The following is a 20,350-nucleotide window of genomic DNA, read 5'->3' on the forward strand; positions in this document are numbered from 1 at the left end:
AAAACACACAGAACTCAACCAAATAGTGAACTAAAACCAAAAGCGAAAATAGTAAACTGAAACCAAACCAAATTTATTGTGAACTGAAACCAAAACCCTTGATGAACATTCAGCTTGTGCAGATTAATTTGTTCACTACTGTACTATTCATGTGTCTCGGTCACAGCTGTACAAGTAGGAGGAAACACTACTAGTGTTCTAGAGAAGTAAGTATAGTGTTTCCTCCTACTTTCCTCTCACAATGAGTCTTGATAGACTTTGTGTTTCATAGGAAGAATCTCCCATGATGAGTCATTTGACTCATTGTGAGAGGTCCCTCCTGGGAAACACAAAGTCTATCATACCACTCCTTAAACTCATTGACCATTCTCACTCTCACCACTCTATCAGGCAATGCATACAATGGTTCAACCATGGAATTCATTAATTACTTCCAAAAACTTAGAGAAAGGCATACAATCTGTTTGATTAAGATTAGGATGGCGGCATAGGACTTCATACGATTCAAGAAATAGATGATTGAATTTGAACTTACTATAGTACAACGTCTTGGTTCTCATGTCATCAACACTAGACAGAGTTCACTGGAGGGAAAAAGAAATGGCTTGAGGAAAGTATGGAAAAGTCATATCTAATACGTGATATCAGTGAAACTTGTTATAGATCCATGAAAGTATGAAAAAGTCATATCTAATACATGGTATCAGTGAAACTTGTTATAGATCCATGAATGAGCTGTATACAAATGCTAGCAGTATCAAAAACAAGAAAAATGAACTGGTTGAATTGATAGAGTTTGTTCACCCAAAAATTGTTGGAATAAGTAGGACATGGTTGGATGAGGATGACATACAAAACCAAGATGCTGCAGCACAACATCTTGGCACCCTAATAGTGTTTACTTCTACTTGTAATAGTTGTGACCAAGCTGTGTAATAGAATACACATGCTGTATGACTTGTTTTTGTGTTCATAATTTAAATGTTGTAACCAATTCTTCTGCCTTCTCTCCAAATGAAGCTCATGACATATTGAAGGAAATATATAGGAGCAAATATTTTGCTCCTATATATTTCTATTTAGTTTTCTGTTACATGTGTGAAGTTGTTATTTAAAATGTTATACTCTGACTAATATGCATGTCTCTATTAAATGTCAATGACCCAAAAGACAGTATACTGTTTACTTCTTTAGGTGAAATTTTATAGTCTGAAGTGTTTGTTATATGGTGATCAACTGAACTAGCTTTTACTAGTTTGTGCAATTGAGGCCAGCATAATAAAATGTCTACATGATACTGGTGGCTATTCTGAAACTTTTCCATCTGTGCCAGTGAGATATTAAAAAAACAGAATAATAAAAATAAAATAAAAATAAATTTGTTATAGATCCATGAAAATATAAAAAAAAATTAAATAAAAAATAGACCTAAATCTTAATAATTGGACTTCTGCCATTAAACACGATTCTGTAAAACTGATTCAAGCATATTCACACATTGAATTAAAACATTCACACATTTCTCTTTATGATTTTCTTTTTAATAGTTATTAAGACAAAATATAAAACAGGTACTTAGATAATCTTGTAGGGTATAAAGTTGTTTGTTTTGTTTTCAAATTTTTCTGATATCTAATTACTTCTTCATACCTCATTTGTAATGCTAATATTTCAATTAAACCGGCATACATTTTATGGCATACAGCATGTACTATTTCTTAAGAATAAATTAATATATTCTTAGACGAAAAATGACTTGAAAAAATTATAGTTTAAAGACATACATTAAGCATATCATTAAACATAGAAGTGAAATATATATAATATGCTTGGTTCTTCAGCTGTTAAGTCCTTATATATCATGAATTAATTCGAATGGTCATGCATTTCAAGAATGTGGGTCAAGCTTCCAAATAAATTTCACAAGCAGTGAGGATGAAGTAGTATAACAATAAAAGGATTTCTATTCATCGCCAACGAGGTGCTGATCTGTCTTTTGCACGAGCACCACTCCGACTCCCATCGCCTTTCTGTTTTCCTCCATCCCTTTCTGAAGAGGTGTCTGATAAACTAGCATCTTCATCACATCTAGAAAATATGGAGGGAAAATGTAAGCAAAACCATCAGTTATAGCATCTGTTTTGATTTTGCAAAATCCATGCAGCCTATATAATTGTGAAATCGATGAGTTTCATATTATGCAGGCTCCACGTTCAAAGAACATAAGAAGGTTACAAGTCACCTTCTCTATATACAGGCATCATAGCATATGATATCACATGTAAAAAAATAAGTTAATACTGGCATTAAGATAAATCATGTAATTTCAGTTAATATAGTACTAATTATCTGAATTAATAGTGTTAATTATCTCATAATTATCTATAAAATCTGATAATGTACAATTTCTGTTAATACAGTGGAGAACAAGTGTGCAAGAAAAACAGGGAAATGGGGAGACTCAGATTGGAAAGGGGAACACAGTATGGGAAAGGTTGATGCTCCAAGATGTGAATGCATGTGCAGACAAAGGGGAGGGAACAACCTGGGATGTAGGGAAAACAGTTGGATTTGAAGAGGTTTAGGGAGAGTAAGAAGAAAAAGAAATGGCTTGAGAAAAGTCATATCTAATATGTTGTATCAATGAAACTTGTTATAGATCCATGAATGAGCTGTTATATTTGTATACAAATTCTAGCAGTATCAAAAACAAGAAAAATTAAATGGTTGCATTGATTGAGTTTGTTCATCCAAAAATTGTTGGATGAGGATGACATACTGACATCAATAGAGATGGAAGGATAGGATGTATTTTGTGAAGATAGAAAGGGTAATATAGTGGTAGTGGTTTTGAGGCAGTATGGCATAAGACAGAGGTGAATAGAATGAAATACCTAGTTGAATGTTGCTATAGAGCTGGTAATGTAGAGGGTAGTGACCAGGAAATGTATAAGCAAATTAACCAAGCAAACAAAAAAAAGGGGTGATATGGGTGATTTTAATTATGGCAATATAGATTGCGATGGCAAAAGAGCAACTGGAAGTAAAGCAAATTTTTTGAGTTTCTGATGAACAACTACCTCATGCAGTTGTTTATTATTTTAACGGTATAATAGAACACAGAAACTAAGTAAATAATTAATTTATTAACTTGATGCTGATATTTCGCTGGTATTATAACCAGCATCTTCAGAGCACAAAAACACTGTTTGTCACAATACGCGAGACTAAAACAACATGGTGTACTTAAACAAAATTGTAGCAGCAACATAAAGACTAGAGTCCTGATTTTGCCGCCCTCTATCTGAAAAAAAAAAAAAAAAAAAGCTATCATATATTATTAGAGTCCTAGAAAAGTGCTAGTTTTTTCTTAATATGACTGTCTCCCAGATCTTCGGCAAGTTATGACTGTCTCTGGGAGACAGTCATATTAAGAAAAAACTAGCACTTTTCTAGGACTCTAGTAATATATGATAGCTTTTTTTTTTTTTTTTTTTTTTTCAGATAGAGGGCGCCAAAATATTCAGAGCACAAACAGTGTTTTTGTGCTCTGAAGATGCTGATTATAATACCAGCGAAATATCAGCATCAAGTTAATAAATTAATTATTTACTTAGTTTCTGTGTTCTATTATTCGTCGAACATGTTGTTAAAATAATAAACAACATGTTCGACGAACACATAAGTCTGTCCACACGTTTACCTCATGCAGTATGTAACAGAGTTCACATGAGGATCTTGGCATTTGATCATCACATCAGAGGATGTTATTATAAATGAGGAGTCAAATCTCCCTAAGCTGGGGAGATTGATCATGAATTGATTACCTGGGTGGTTGTAAGAGCCATGTGATGACTTCTATGAGGATAGGGTGTACATGACACTACAATGCTGGTGATTACGAGAAATCAGGAGACAGCTTGCATCTGTAGCATGGAATGAGGATGAAACGAAATCAATGCTGCTTGGGTGATATTCAAGAACTGTCTAGTAGAAACAATGTCCAAATGTATTCTGAAGGTCTGAAGGTTAAATAAGGTAGGTGTGAAATGGATGAATAAAGAGATTAAGCATGCAATACAGGGAAAAAAGGTATTATGGAGACAAAATAAGAGATGTGGTAATAATTAATTCCATGAGGAAAACAAAGAATAGGCAAAGAGGATGACTCTGTTGGTAAGGGTAGCAAAAGTTTAGTATGAGCAGCAGTTAACTAATAAAGCCAAAAAAAAAAAAAACTTAGGGATTTCTTTCAATATGTAGCCAGCAAAAATAAGAATGATTATGATTGGATGATATCGATTGGAGAAAATGGCATAAGGACAACTGCTGCACAGGATACAGTTAAGATATTTAATGAGCAGTAGATAAAGTAGAGTTTGAGAGCAGTGGATGAAGAGGAGGAGAGACAAAACTGTAAATAATGAAGAGGTATATGGGCAATTAAGCAAACTTGATATCAATAAGGCTGGGAGTCGATGATATATATCACTGCATATTTTGAAGGAATGTGCCAGGGAGCTGACTTCTGGCTTGACATATTTGTTTAATATAAGTCTTGTACTGGGTCAAGTTCCAAAGCAGTTGAAGGAAGGAAAGATTGTACTGCTTCATGAAGAAGGTGACAAAATTCAAGCATCAAATTATAGCCCAATATGTGTGTCTGGTGTAGTGGTTAAAGGTGTTGGAAAGGATGGTGAGTATCAGGATCCAGAATTGAGTTGACAATAACAGTATTATCTTTGATGGACAGCATGAATGTACGTACTAAAGGGAGGTCATGTTTTCATAATCTACTTACTTATTACAACACTAGATGTCGGAGATAGATGACACAACAGTACACTTAGACTATAAGAGTATACTTGCAGTTGATACAAAGTTGAGACGAACTGCGAGAAGTAGAACAGATGTTGCGGCCTTACAAAAAGACTTGAATAGTCCGAATGAATGAATTAGTACTGGAGTGGGTATGCCAATTCAACGTTGAAAATGTAACATTTTAAAATTTGGAAAACAAAGATGGGATTTACACTTTTGGTGGTGATATATTGTTGGAAGTGGAGGAAACAAGCAATCTTTGGATGATGGTGGATAAGGATTTGAAATTTAGAAGCCATATTGCCAAAATCGAGAGCACAACACAACAAATTCTGGCAATGATGCTGAGGATACTCACTTGTAGAAATATGGAGGTTCTGATTCCACTGTATAAGGCTGATTAGGCCGCATATGGACTATTGTGCACAGATTTGGTCAAATGGTTTCCAAAAAGAATGAAAAGATGTATAGGGTGCAGAGATGACCGGCCAACATAGTTTCTGAACACTGGAATGCTGAATATGAAGAAAGGTTCCAACAATGTAATTTGCATTGTATAGTGGATAGGAGGAAGAGGGGTAAATATGATAGAGGCATACAAGTTGGAAGGGATTGTTATAGTACTTATATATGGAAGCTGTATAAAGTGGATGTGAGCAAGGGACTGAGAAGCAGGTTTTTTTGCATGGAGATTTGTGAATGATTGGAATGCACTGCCTGAAAGCGTGGTGTCTGCAGAGAATTTGAATGTGTTTAAAGCACAATATGAGCTCTGTGCATTGGTGCACCCAGGGGGGGACCCGAGGGGCCCCCCCCACAAAAAAAGGAAAACCCAAAAAAGAAAAAAACACTAGAAAATTTTCCAAAAATCCTAATTAAAATTATGTTTTTTAAATTTATGTTGTGTCATGTCTTCTATTTCTATACTACTTATGAATTAGCGGTCACATAAGGTGGGAATACCCTACAGCTCTCTGGGATCACGTCCCCAGCGCTGCTTTGTTTGCCTGAGCTGGGCCAGAGGAAATCACGGGTATCATGTATTGAAGATCGCTGCAGATGCTCAGTCATAGGGTGTATGCAATGCATAGCGTCTATTCTCAAACTGTCTACTCATCTCGGCCCCCCAAGATTAAATCTTGAGTGCACCACTGGCTCTGTGTATGAAAAAAGGGACCTCCTAGATGTGTTTGTAACTCCATGGGATCTTAGGATAATAATGTAGTAGTTTTATAGGTGTTCAAATGATAAACAGGGAAGCAAAGATAAAATCCAATAAAATTAATACAATGGAACATTTACATCACAAATAGTTATAGAAAGTTTAACTACTAGGTTCTAAAGTATATTATACTGGACTAGCCATAATGTTTTTTTTGCATTATGGGATACTAAGGCAATGGACACTAAGTCAACAACTTGTATACAAGCAGACTAGTTAAGATATCTCAATGCAAACTTTATTAACTTACGCTTGGGTAAAGGATTAAAATAAGAATATAATTTCTCATAGGGTATAAAATGCTCACATTAGACGTTTAATTTCAATTAGCATATCCGTCCTCCAGCCAAAAGGCTGTGGATTCAAATCCTGCCATGGGAGTGAATGTTTGTTAATTCTTTAATTTACAGGCAAAAAAAAAAAAAAAAAAAAAAAAAAAAAAAAAAAAAAAAACCAACAGTGGGTGGGCAGTAGATGATGATTGTAGTTGGTGGATTTAGTGGTGGTGGAGATGGAGAGTTGTAGAATAGGTGACCTCTCTCGATGAGTCTTTGGACTCCATGGAGACATCACATAACAATAGAAATAATAATAAATCTTTTGCCTAAGTAGCATGGGCATATTCCATATAAATTCAAAAATTAAATGACACAAAAGTAACAGCTGATTATCAACAATGAGAACATATCAATCCTATGCTAAAAAAAGTAGAACAGCATCTTTGTCTTTATTTTATTTTTACTTTATTTAATTTATCTTTGTCTCGAAAAAGATAAAATCTAAAAATCAAACTCACGAGGTGGCCTTGGAAGAGTCAGGGCATAAGAAATAACATAGGATGGATGTTATGGAAGTTTGAGGGAAATTATGTGCGAGTTAAATGGGATTTAAGTAGAAAGTGAAAAACAATCAGCAGATTCATGAGTGAAAGCACATGCAGGAGGTGTGACCAGTATGTTAAAGATGAAAAATCACATTATGAGGGAATCAGCCAAATGGGGCAAAGGAAATCAAAAAGACAGGAAATGGACAAACAGTTTAGTTTCAAAGGGAATATTTGCAAAATTGGACAAATAGCTTAAAGATTGCTTGGATGTTGAAGAATACATGTCAGTAGAGATAGGAAAGTTATTATTATTAACACCAAACCTCCATGGAGTCAAAAGAATCATCTTGGAAGGCACCCACTGTTACACAATACATTCAAGATGCCAAAAACTGTACTCTGTTTCATCCTTTATCCAAGTATAAGCAAACAAAGTTTGCACATGAAGTCACTTCACAACCGGGTCTGACTCCCACTGATGAGACCTCGATAAAGGTCAAAACTGGTCTGAGTAGAGGAGAAGTGACTGAGTAGTGAGCAGTCTTTGTACAGGTCTGAGCCACTACTCAGACCAGCATTAAGGGTACAGAGATTTACAAAGGTAGTCAGTGGTCTTTGGAATGTGGAGTACGAGCAGTACCATCAACAGGGTGTAGCACAGAGGCAGCCTGCCTCATGGCAGTGCTTAATAAGGGTGCTCGTTCAGTCATATTGTGATAGGCACCATCGCTACGTTAACAGGAACTGTTAGCATTGCAAGTGCGGAAAGAAGTTTTTCCAAGCTTAAACCGATTAAAAATTATTTGTGAACAGCAATGACCCAAGAAAGAAAGATTGGTTGGTCTAGTAACTATATCGATAGAGACAGACATTGCATATAATTTAAATTTAGAAGAGCTTATAAACAGCTTTATTGTGTGATATCCCTGTAGAGCAAACATTTAATTAATATTATTATGTAATCCTTTTGCATTAATATTTCTCTTGTAATAAAAACAAAATAGCAATTGTAGATTTTTTTTATATTTTTGTCTTATATCCATCAGGGGCGATATTTAATTGTGTGCCTCAGGGCGCAATCTAATCTGGCAACGTCTCTGAGTACGAGGACAGATTGAGAGAATGTAAGTTGTAGAGCCTTGTGAATAGGAGAAAGAATGAGGGATATGATGGTGACATATAAGCTGGTCAAGGGTTGCTATCAGGTAGACATGGATGAGATTTTTCATAGAATGGGAGAGGGGAGTAGAACAAGAGGCCATTGCTGGAAACCGTATAAGGAGGGTGTGAGCAAAGGAGTGAGAAGCAGGTTCTTTGCATGGAGGGTGATTGGTGAGTGGAATGCATTGCCTGAGTGTATTGTGGATGTGGACACACTGAATCAGTTTAAGATGTGGTTGAATGAGCACTGTATGCAATAATGAGTACCTCCCACGATGAGTCTCCGACTCCATGGAGGTCAAATGTTGATAATAATAATTATACATGTCTGTAAGGATATGAGCGCTGTATTATGGGACACTAAGGCAACTGATGTGAAGTCATTAGCCTATATATATACAAGTAACCCGGCCTGGTTGACCGAGTGGTTAGCATATCCACTCTCCAGTGATTGTCTGTGAAAATACTAGTGGTGATGGGGGGGGGGGGGGGTAGATGGCATTGGTGTAAATAATGATGGTAGGTGCAGTTCGTTGTTGGCGGTGGAAACAGAGTTGTAGAGTAGATGCCCTCCCTCGATGAGTTTGGACTCCCTGGAGGTGTCATGTAATAATAATAAACCCAGTTGTGAAGTGACTTCAGATGCAACCTTTGTTTGCTTACACTTGGATGAAAAAACCGAGAATACAATTGCTTGGCATCTTTAATTTATAATATAACCAAATGAAAAAACTTTCAACATCTATCACTAATCCAGAATATTTTAGTAATAAGGTGTGACACCTTTTGGCTACTTGTATATGGAAATATGATTACTACATTACTTCAACCTATGTATCACTTCTGGGTCCCACTGATAAGCCCTCAATAAAGGTGGAAACTGGTCTGAGTTGTGGACCTTCTCATAATGCATAGCATTACACATGTCTGTAAGGATATGTGCATTGCATTATGGGATACTAAGGCAATTGATGTGAAGTCCTTAGCCTCTATATACAAGTAACTCAGTCGTGAAATGACTTCATGCACAAACTGTTTGCTTACATTTGGATAAAGGATGAAACTGAGAATACAATTTCTTGGAATCTTTAATTTATTGTATAACCAAGTGAAAAACTTTCAACCACTGTTAACACACAAAGCCCATCAAATCGTGCTTTAAACTCATTCCATGTATCTTCATTCCCCATAATGTCAGGTGATGCATTCAATTCACCAACCATCCTCCATGCAAAGTACCTGCTCACACAATCCTTATACAGCTTATAGTGATATCCCCTTCTACCTCCTTCTCCCATTCTAGGAAAAATTTCTTCCACATTAACCCAGTACTTAACAACTTAAATGTCTCAAGGTTTATAGAAATCCTTCATGGATGGGAGCCACATAAAAAAAATAAATAAACACAATTATATCTACTCTATACTATAAAATGATAAGCTGAAATTGGAAACGGATATGACGTCGGCTTGAAACGGATGTAGGCTATAACGTTTTTGTGTAACGTTTTTGTCAAGTTATTTGAAACATTTTGAAACTCAAGGGCTACCCTGAGTGTCGAGTCTTCAAAATTCGAGTCATCAGAATTCAAGGAGAACAAGCCTACCAATCCGGAACACAGGAGGTTAGGTGCCGTAGGCATCAGGAGGCGAAGCCCCCTACTATATATATATATATATATATATATATTTTTATGAAAAATATTGAATGATTCAATATTTTTCATAAAACTATGTATGTTAACCGAGTCAATGATCATTCTGTCATATATATATATATATATATATATATATACACACACAACACACACACACACAAAAAGAAAAGGTTAGCAAAAAAGGGTTAGCTAGGATGGAATGAAAAGATCCAGTGGAAGTCTATTTAAGTGGATTGATGCAATCTGTAGTGCATTAGGAGAATGATATAAGGATAATGATAACAGATTAATATGGAAGAAAACTGTTGATAAGATGATAGAAATAATGTAAGCTTCATAATATTGGCCTATCATTAGAATCCTGTTCATCAGTAGAAAGTACAATCAAAAATTCAAATTCATGGTGATGATGATAACACAATATATAAATACATAATAAAAACTCTGATCTACTTACAGTATTTCAAAACTTCCAAGCGTTGATTTATCTGGTATTTTGTTCCACCTTGCACTATTAATAAAAGGAAACAAAAGAGATCATTGCATATAATTCCACTGTGATAAAAAGAAAAATAATACTAGCAACATCTAATGTCCATTCCTTGTTTATGCAAAATTTGCTTCTAAGTTACCTAATTCTATGTTTTGTGATTAATATCACCTTTGTTGATACATATTTATATTAAACCACATATGACATTTATTATGAACTTTATTGTTATAATTATTATTATTAACAGACACGTGTCGAATTAATAGACACAATGTAGGAGGTTTCACTTAACCAGAAACTTCAATAATGCACTGTACCTAAAACTCATTCACAATACACATTGGCAATGCAGATTCCACTTTCCTACCTCTCCACATAAAAATGTGCTCTCAATAACTTGTTTTTGCCACACTGTAAAACTTGCAGTGATGTCTTATTTTTCCCTTCTACCTGCACTCTGTATATTAATATGGTAAAACTTTATGATAAAACTCCATGTTATGTGAGACTTTTCACCAAATTAAGTTTCTATCACACCACTTCTTCTCCACCAATCCATTAAATTCTCTAATTTACATTTTGTCTACCAGTCCCTTAGCTAAATTTCCAAAGTGATACTTTTTAGTTACTTATATCCAAATTCTTTCTAGAGGTTGTCATCATTATACATACAAACCAGCTAACGAAATCTGTGCATAATAACTTATGAGTAGTCTGCATGAAGCTTTATGATGTGGTACAACCATCTCCATATCTCAGTGATCAGTAACATAACTGAAAAATGGGAAATATTAACTGCTTAATAAATAATTTTTGTTCTCTTTATGTTCTTTAGACTGTTCAACACAACAAAGGGCACTTATTTAGGTAACAATTCAAATTGTATCTCTTATCATGGTACAATCTAGGGCTGGATAAAAAGAAGTTCATTGAGAGATGTTAGCTACTAACCTTAAAATGATGGTCTCCCAGATTGGTAAAGTAATCAACCATACCTGTTGCGACTATTGAATTATTTAAGGAATTTACAACATATACTGGAATATTAATTAAAAGAAACTTTAATAAATATCTCCTATGTTTCGGCAATGTCACATTGCCATCTTCATGGGAACATACAACAATGACACGTGCATGCAGGCACTACAAAAAGCAAATGAAGCAGAAGAGAGAAAACTACTGTTATTCCTAGAGTCCTAAAGGTGCCTCCTAGTGGGCTATATTGGATTGTCTTGGCTGTTGGGCTGAAGTTCTCAAGATTCAAGCTTTCCAAATTTGGGGCAGTCTCATGCACCCAAATTTGTTGAGGGTTGGAAAGTTTTTTAGTGCTGAGGCTGATTCTATGAACAATCTTCCATATTTAAATTTGCTGCAGTGTATTAACGTGGTTTTCTTCCAACATATTCTGTGGCGGGTATCCAGAGCATGGTCTGCAAGCCCAGAGTGGCTGTATTGGTGAAACCGGATGTAGTCTTTGTGTTTCGAAATCCTGACATTTGCTGTCCTGCCTGTTTGGCCAAAGTAGGACAGTTTACAGCTGCAAGGGACCTGGTATACCCCAAGTAGGTCTTTGGTGGAGCAGATAAGGGATGCCAATTTTTTATATGGTTTGTAACAAGAAATCAGATAATATTTTTTTAAGATTTTGGTTAACTTTTCAGAGGTGATGGATTTAGCGTAATCTTTGTTATGAAGGGAGAAGGGGAGGTTGTGGTTAACTGTGAAGAAAATGTGGATTGAAGTTGAAAAATTTTAGAAATTTCACAATGTCTGCCTATACTCGCTGGAAAGCCAGCCAGAAATATGCCGAACGCATACGATGAGAAAGAGCAGCTCGTCAGCTTTCCAATAATATCCCAATGTCTGAGTGGCAGTATCGGGAGCAAAAGAAATTTGAAGCGGCGCAGCGTGCGGCTGAAGGTGGCAGCAGTGCACGAACCCATGGATGTAAATGACGTAAACGATTATGCCACCACTTTAGAAGATGGATTGAACGAAATGGATGTGGATTTCAGAAGATCGGTGAAAACAGAAGGGCACTGCAAGTCGGCGAGCCCACTTGTGTCATAATGATTCACAAATAGCAAGGAGGCACTTTTGATCGAGTCGTCATTCAGTACGACAAGTCTTAACAAAATCAACTGGTGTACGTTGCATTGAGCAGAGTCATTTCTATCGACGGGGTGTATTTGACTAACGAGAGAGAGACGATTATAAATTTTATCACAGTTACGGAAATTCGGCATCCACTGTCAGGGAGATAAGCGACGAATACGAGAGAATGAAGAAACACCACTTGCTGATGCTGGTTAAGCACACACTGACAGTTTCTGTAGTTGACGATCGCAGAGGAGATCCAGATATTAAATGTAGATGATGATCATGACAATGGAAAAAACTCATGGTGGGGAGTCTTACTTGTCTCGGCGATCAATGTACAACATTTGGTGGAGCACGCCGAAGATACCTTTCTCATTTATTTACATTTCCCAACACATATATAATCTGCTGGCATGACGTATTCACGTAAAAACCCCTCCAGCCATGCTCAGACACAGACACACCCAATTTTTTTTTCTTTTCACCAGTCTCAGGAGCTGGATGAACAAACAACCAACTGGAACAAAATTCAGGGATCACTGGTAATACACAAGTAGTTAGAAGTTTATCTCTCCTTGATGAACAGTGCATATTGTGAGTAGTCTATCATATCTCTCCAAAAATTTGGTATCTCTTGAGATGTTTCTTTCTAAAAAGAAAAATTGAATGACTGAATAATAGAATTTCCATATACAACATTGTAAAGCATTTTTCATACTGCCCATTTTCTGGTTTTCAAAATCTACCCCCACCAACTTTCATTAAATGATATTTTAACTCATTAATTATAAATATTGCAAAAAAAACTTGATGTGCTGTGACTAATGGAATGTCCAACACAGCAGTCCATAGTATATTCCAAATACACAGGGCAAGAAGCCAGCTGTAAAATGCATATCCTACTATTTCTAAATCTAAAATATGTCACAGATTAGATTCCAGATGTTAAAAGTACCTCTATTTCATGGCATTTACTGGAAGATTCCCAAACATGTGTTCCAACAAGGTATCTCTCCTGCAGGGGTATCCTTGGAATGTCATTAAATTGTTAATTGGAGCAACATTAGCAGTGACTAATGTCTAAGTGTGAAAGTTTATGAAGAAGCTGAATATTTGCACATGCGAAGTTCTGCTGTTACTTAAGGATAGAAATTCGGTACAATAATATATAACATTATCAGAGTTGGCACAGAATATTATAGTATTTAGGAAAAAACTCAGAATATTTACTTTTGGGCTATTGTAATCATTTATTTCAAATAGCAAGAGATGAAAACCAGGTAGTACCTGAGAAGATCTGTAATATTTAATGGATTTTTGAGACTTAAAGAGCAGAATTTTAATATTAGAAATCTAAAGTCTCTGTTCTTCTTTGATAATTGAGAAATTCCTTTTTAACTCTTTTATATTATTGGCTGGACCAAATAATTGTTTTAATTCTGATTCTGTGTTATGTATAATATTAATTATATACAGGTGACCAAGGATAATTACCGTTGTAAGTACTGTGGTTTTAGAAGAAAAGGAAAGTATCCCAATTTTCAAGTCTTCTAAGGTTTTAGTGTATAAATGTGTTTTTGTGTATAAGTTGTTGAAATGACAGTCTTGAGCAGGTGGAAAATGGGATTCCAAATGTGGTGAGAGGTTTGCCTTTCAAACCACACATCCAACTGTCAACTTTCATCCACTCCAATTTAGTCTACTTTTGACAGGCTAGTAGATCTGTTAGTTCTTCTACCTTGAAAAACATAATATTTGCTGTGTAGAAGCCACTACAGAAAATTTTTAGAATTAGCATCAGCTAAAAACACTCCACCAACATCAGTAATATGGCTGCATTAATTTGCCAAAGATCTGGAAGACGATCATTCTAAGATCTCAAAAAGGCTGACTTTTCTGAATTAACTTAATTTTCATCTGGCCCATAGAGTGCTTCCCAAACTTCTGGATGTCAGGGCCTCCTTTGCAAAAATTAAAATATTTCAGGGCCACGCTCGAAAAAAAATCGTAATAGAGAGATATATTATTATAATATTTATTGTATTTATATTCAATACAAAACATACACAGTGAATATTGCAAAAATCAAATGCATATATTACATTTTTTGCCTCTTACCATTTGGTCTGAAGATGGTGCAGGCTGATCTGGTAAAATATGAAATACTGTCCTTTTTTTTTTGAGTCTGTTTCTGCTTCTTCTAATTGTTCACGGGAATTTTTTTTTATTTTTTATCAGTCACTTATCCATCTCAGGGTTAAATTTTTTAACGTAGAATAGATCAAATAATATCACCACTTACCGATACTAGCACACCACAGACTGATAACATGAAATTAGTGAATATTACCTGAATAAGGGAATCCCCGGACCAGGAACATTTTTCTCTTTTGTGACTTTTCTCCCTTTATGGTAATTAAGCCTAACGCAAAATAGACAGCAAAGGCAGGTTATTAAACTGTGCATATGATTGGTGCAGTATTAACAAAAGATCACACAACCGAAAGATAAAGCATAGCTGACAATTGAGTTGAAATGCTAACTCTCTTCAACCGAATTCCATATGTGAAACTGCCATAACATTCATTATATATATATATTACTTAGTTTTAACACTTTTATGAATTTTAACACGTTCGGTTGAATTTTACTGCTGCCTTGGGAAATAGAACCTCACACACATCTAATTAATAACAATAGTTTTTAGTCAGCTACTGTGTTTGCCCATGCAACATATGGTTTTGTTTCAGTCTATAGTTTCTGTATGAGGGGACATGTGATTCATTAATTAGTGTGATTTTATCCCAGTTGTCTCTAATTGCACTATTTGTTGAGAAATATATTACACAGACTTCTCATACCTTATTCACTGGCATAATAAAAGTACTTGTTTTTATTGCCTCTGCAGCATAGTGGCTATTAGGGAGGGCGTGTTGTTTACCACTGCAAGCGAGTTACTATCCCCCCACGTGAACTTGTTTAAGCTTTTTTTCATGTTTGAAGTATATGAGAAACTTTTATTGGTAACGGAAAACTAGCTCGGATGACAGTGATAATATAAAATGAGTTTTGATATGTATATAAAGTCAATATCAACAGTCTCTGATTACGAACATGTGATGAAAGGGACGGGAAGATTTGGAGCTTCCCTGGAGAGCATTCGAAGTAAATACAATTAACCACTGCTTTGAAATGAAACATATGAATAAGCAATATTTACTAATATTCATTAAGCGCCAAAATATGCAGGAAGCAAAGTTTGTGAACCAACACCAATGTGTGAATTTTTCCATTAAAATATAAAAAATAACAAAAAAGAAATAATAAATAATAAAAGTTAAATACGTTTCTTTTAAATTAAAAAAAAATCTACTTAGTCTTAAAACATTTTAAATGTTTTCGTTATTTCACGGCCCCCTCAACAAAACCTATGGCCCCCAAGGGGATGCAGCCCACAGTTTGGGAAGCGCAGCCCTAGGAGGTACCTTGTTAGGAAATTAGTTCCTTTCAGACAAATTGAACTGTTTCTACAATTCAAGGTCATCAATAATCACTGAAGGGTTAAGCCCAATAGAGAATTTTCCATGCAGAACGTGCTTTCATTCTTCCATTTGAGAGCACATCCAAGAAAACTTTAGTAATAGAGTCCTGTCTTATTTCTCAGATCTCCAGTCATCATCATTTCTCTTCTCAAACTAATTTACACATCTAGACTTTAATGGCGACTTAAGGGTCAACGCTGTATAACTGAGAGGGGACCTCAACATAGCCTTTAAAGGAATACAGAGAGCCAAACAGGGCTTCTGACCTAATGTCCAATCCTCACCTTCTCGTGGTGCACCCTGTTGGGTATCTATCTACCTGGATACTGAACGAACGAGGATGGACTGGTAATTTGGAATTTAGCCGACCAAATTGTATTCTTATTGGCTTAAACCAAAATACAAAATGATGGTACAACATGACAAAATCTCATGCCGGCTGGGGCATTGCCTGGTTAAACAAGGTCCCCGTTGTTTTCACCAGGGAACCAGGTCAAACAGCAAAAAGTCAGCTACTGGAAAAAACCCTAAAACACACCCCAACTCAATATCACCAGAGTTGAAGATTGGTACTATCAACATAAGAAGCCTGAATGGCAAAGAAATGGAGCTAGTTGAGGAATTAGATAAGTACCAGATCGATATAATAGGGGTGACTGAAACAAAAAAGACAAAAACTGGTGAGACCTTTCTGAGCAATAAATACAAAATGTTATATTCAGGCAATGACAATCAAGGAAAAGAAGGAGTAGCCATAGTATTCAACACTAAACACGAGGCTAATCTTGAATGGCAAGCAGTCTCAAGTAGAGTGATATGGGCAAATATCAGAATGGGGAACTGGACAATGAGACTTATTTGTGCCTATGGTCCCATAGAAGGCTCTATTAAGGTAGAACTGGAAAAATGTTTTGAGGCTATGTGATTGTGAGACATAAAAAAATATTTTGGGAAAATTTGGAGAAAAGAGCAAAGCTAATAATAATGGCAATACCTGTTGGATTTTTGGATTTCTGCTCGGGACATGGACTGGTTATTACTAACACCATGTTCCAACATAAAAATGTGCACAAATTCACATGGAGAGAAGAGGCAAGGAATAAGAAAAGTCTCATTGACTATGTTATTGTTGATAGTGATGTTTTCCCACTGGTGCAGGACACCAGAGTGTACAGAGGATTTGAAATTGGAAGTGATCACTATTTAGTCTTGAGCAGGATAAAATTGAATTTCATATTGAAAAGAATAACATGTAAGAAAGTTTTAAAACGAATAAAAGTTGAGCAGCTCTCATATGTGAGCTGTAGACTAAAATAAACCTAGATTATTGAAAAAAAAATGAAAGAGTTTGAGAACAGGAACCAAACCTTGGAGATTCAGTGGCAAACCTTGAAGAAAACCCTGATTGATTCAGCCAGAGAGGCATGTGGTGAGGTTGTCTGCAAGGATAGAAAAATCAGAACTCCATGGTGGACTCAAGAAGAGGCAGCAAAGGAAAAGAAGAAAGCATGGCAAAAGTTCCTGGCAAATAAGTCAGCTTTTGCTTTTAGAGAATAAAAGAGACAAATGTAAGAAAACTAAAAACTGTGTAAAACTAGCTAAACAAAAGTCATGGGAGAACTTTGGCAAGAACATAGAAAATAAATATCAAGAAAGCGGCAAAATATTCTGGAGGTTGTTGAAGAAGCTCAGAAATGGACGAAAGAGTGCTGTAAAAGGAATTAGAGATGATAAAGGTGACATGAAAACAGGAGAAAAAAATATCCTTGAAGTATGGAGAAATTACTTCGAAAAATTGCTAAATGAAACAAGAAGTGATAGCACAGTGGTAAAAAACACTCAACAGGCATACAGTCAGGAATACATATCCATACTTGAAGTAGAAAAAGCCATCAAAGGCTTGAAATGTGGAAAGGCAGCAGGAGTAGCTGATATTCCACCAGAAATGCTGAAGTAAGTTGGTATAAAAGTCTTACAGTGGCTGCACTGCATAGTTCAGAAGGTGTGGACAGAGGGACGAATTCCCGATGATTGGAGTAGTGCTCTCATAGTACCCGTATATAAAAAGGGAAATAAAACTGAATGTGAGAATTGCAGAGGTATTTGCCTACTGGGTGTTACACGTAAGATCTATGCAAGTATACTTGAGAAACGGTTGAGAAGAATTGTGGAAGAAAATCTTGAAGAACAAGCTCTCTGTACGACAAATAGTCGAGAAATCATGGGAATATAACAAAGATCTGTATTTAAGTTTTGTCGATTTGGAAAAGGCATATGACAAGGTGCCAAGAGAGAAGCTATTCAATATGCTACAGTTATATGGTGTCAATGGGGCATTATATCAAGCATTACTTAGTTTTTATTTGAGTTGTAAGTCAGCAGTTAGGATTAAAGGAAGTACAAGAAGATGGTTTAATGTTAAATCTGGTGTGAGACAAGGATGTTCATTATCCCCTCTTTTACTCATTATCTATATGGATCATATTATGGAAGAAAGTGATATTAAACCAGATATCAAAATTAGAGATGTTATGTCAGCTCTTTGCTTTATGCAGATGATGTTATAAAATAAATCTGCTACAAGTCTGCAAGATTTCCTGACTAAATTGAATAACTGTTATAATAGATATGGTATGAAGGGCAGCAATAAAAAGACAAAGACAATGAAAATAGGCAGAATCGTTGAAAATGTCAAACTGCGTTGTGAATGGAGAACTTGTGGAACAAGTAAAATATTTCAGCTACTTGGGTATGATCTTTAGTAAAGATGGTAAATTAAATATGGAAATAGACAACAGAATCAGCAAAGCTGGTATGGTAGGAAGTCAATTGAATTAATTCATATGGAATAAGAGAGAAATTAGTCAGAACACTAAATTAGCTGTATATAAGACAGTGTTCAAACCAGTTTTAAATTATGGATCTGAGAGCTGGGTCAGAAGTAAAACACTTGACCAAAGACTAGAGACCGCAGATATGAGAGTCCTGAGAAAGATTAGAGGCGTGAGCAGATGGCATCAATGGCAATATCATATTAAAAACGAGAATATCAGGAAAGAACTTGACATTGTCAGCATCCAGGAATGCATTAGCAGAGCTAATCTCAGGTGGTATGGTCACTTAAACAGAATGGGTGATGAAAGATTAGCAAAACAAGTGTTCTCCACCAAGTTGGCAGGAAAACGATCCAGAGCTAGACCAAGATATAGATGGATTGATACAGTACAAAGTGCCTTAGACGATAGAAATATAAGATCTGATAATGTTGGAGTCTTGACAAGTAACAGACTGATTTGGAGGGAAATTGTAGATAGGGAGTTAGTAATGATGTAAATTTTTCATGTAGTACTATCATATCCTGTACACCCCTTGAGGGTATATGGCAGCAATTTGATGATGATTACTTTAATGGGACAAAAATATCAAAACCATAACCGCCTCATCTTTCAAAAATCTCGGTGTCCTCTCAAGACACTACCATTCACCTCTATATTTCCAAACACTGTTCTCACATCTTGGGGGGTGCACCAAATGCCTCTATAAAAATGTCTGATGCTATCTAGAAGAGGGATAGTCTGTTTAATAGAAAACCCTTTGATCCATTTTGTTCATAGGTGCGCAATTCCATGTGTCTTTTCTAGACGATAGCTGCTTATGGATTTGTGGTGCAAAATGTAATTTGAATAACGAAATGATGAGTCATGATATGCAAGTAATTTTGGATTAAAGTAGCAACAAATAAAGTAAGTGAGAATGCCATCAGGAGAATTAGTGCTAAAATTTTAGGGAAGAGTACTAAGAAAAGTATAAAGATCATGAAGCAAGGTGCTAAGTAATAAGAAAGTTTAGAAAACGTGTGCAAGTGAACATTATAAGAAAGAAATAATCAAAGTTAGTGTGCATGACACTATAAGTGACTTGGATAAAGCAAAACAGGATTAAACATCGTTGAATGAATCAAATGAGTGAATTAGTGAATCAAAATTCACACTGCATTGTTGGTTTAATCCTTTATCCAAGTGTGAGCAAACAAAGTTTGCGCCTGAAAGTATCTTCAGGACTGAGGTAAGGTGGTACACACCAGGGCAACTCGTTGCAAAGGTGGAGCAAGCTACCAATACTCCTGTCTCAGTATCTCCTATAATAATGCAAAACACATCTCCTTGCAGATATGTCTAATGTTATGCATTAAGGGAAGGGCCACTACCCAGACTAGTTTTGACCTTTATTGAGGTCTCTTCAGTGGGAGCCAGGCCCAAGCTGAGATACAAAGCAGAAGCATTCGCAGGTCATCTCTACCTATAGAAGTTGCCAAATGGTGTGCCACCCATTTTTAATAAATTACTCTGGATTTAGAGAAAGATGTTGAAAGTTTATTTTTCACTTGGTTAGACTATAATAAATTTAGTTTAATCCTTTATCCAAGTGTGAGCAAACAAAGTTTGCGCCTGAAAGTATCTTCAGGACTGAGGTAAGGTGGTACACACCAGGGCAACTCGTTGCAAAGGTGGAGCAAGCTACCAATACT

At 35.8% G+C, this 20,350-nt stretch overlaps 1 protein-coding gene across 2 annotated transcripts in view; it reads right to left on the bottom strand.

Annotated features, from left to right (window-relative positions):
- Nucleotides 1–1,551: 1,551 nt before the first annotated feature.
- The window catches only part of TTLL1B (Tubulin tyrosine ligase-like 1B), a 403,225-nt gene continuing 384,426 nt past the window's right edge, over nt 1,552–20,350 (bottom strand). For both annotated transcript variants that reach the window (XM_090394521.1, XM_090394519.1), the window contains exons 13-14: nt 10,145–10,198; nt 1,552–2,088 (exon numbers count right to left, since the gene is read on the bottom strand). In XM_090394521.1, coding sequence (XP_090250647.1) covers nt 1,968–2,088; nt 10,145–10,198 — 175 coding nt within the window. In that variant the 3' untranslated portion in view covers nt 1,552–1,967. The remainder of the gene's footprint in view (nt 2,089–10,144; nt 10,199–20,350) is intronic.

The sequence above is a fragment of the Typopeltis vanoorti genome, chromosome 6, assembly GCF_054136105.1.
Source record: "Typopeltis vanoorti isolate ZY-2024b chromosome 6, IOZ_Tvanoo_1.0, whole genome shotgun sequence".
NCBI classification, from domain to species: domain Eukaryota; kingdom Metazoa; phylum Arthropoda; class Arachnida; order Uropygi; family Thelyphonidae; genus Typopeltis; species Typopeltis vanoorti.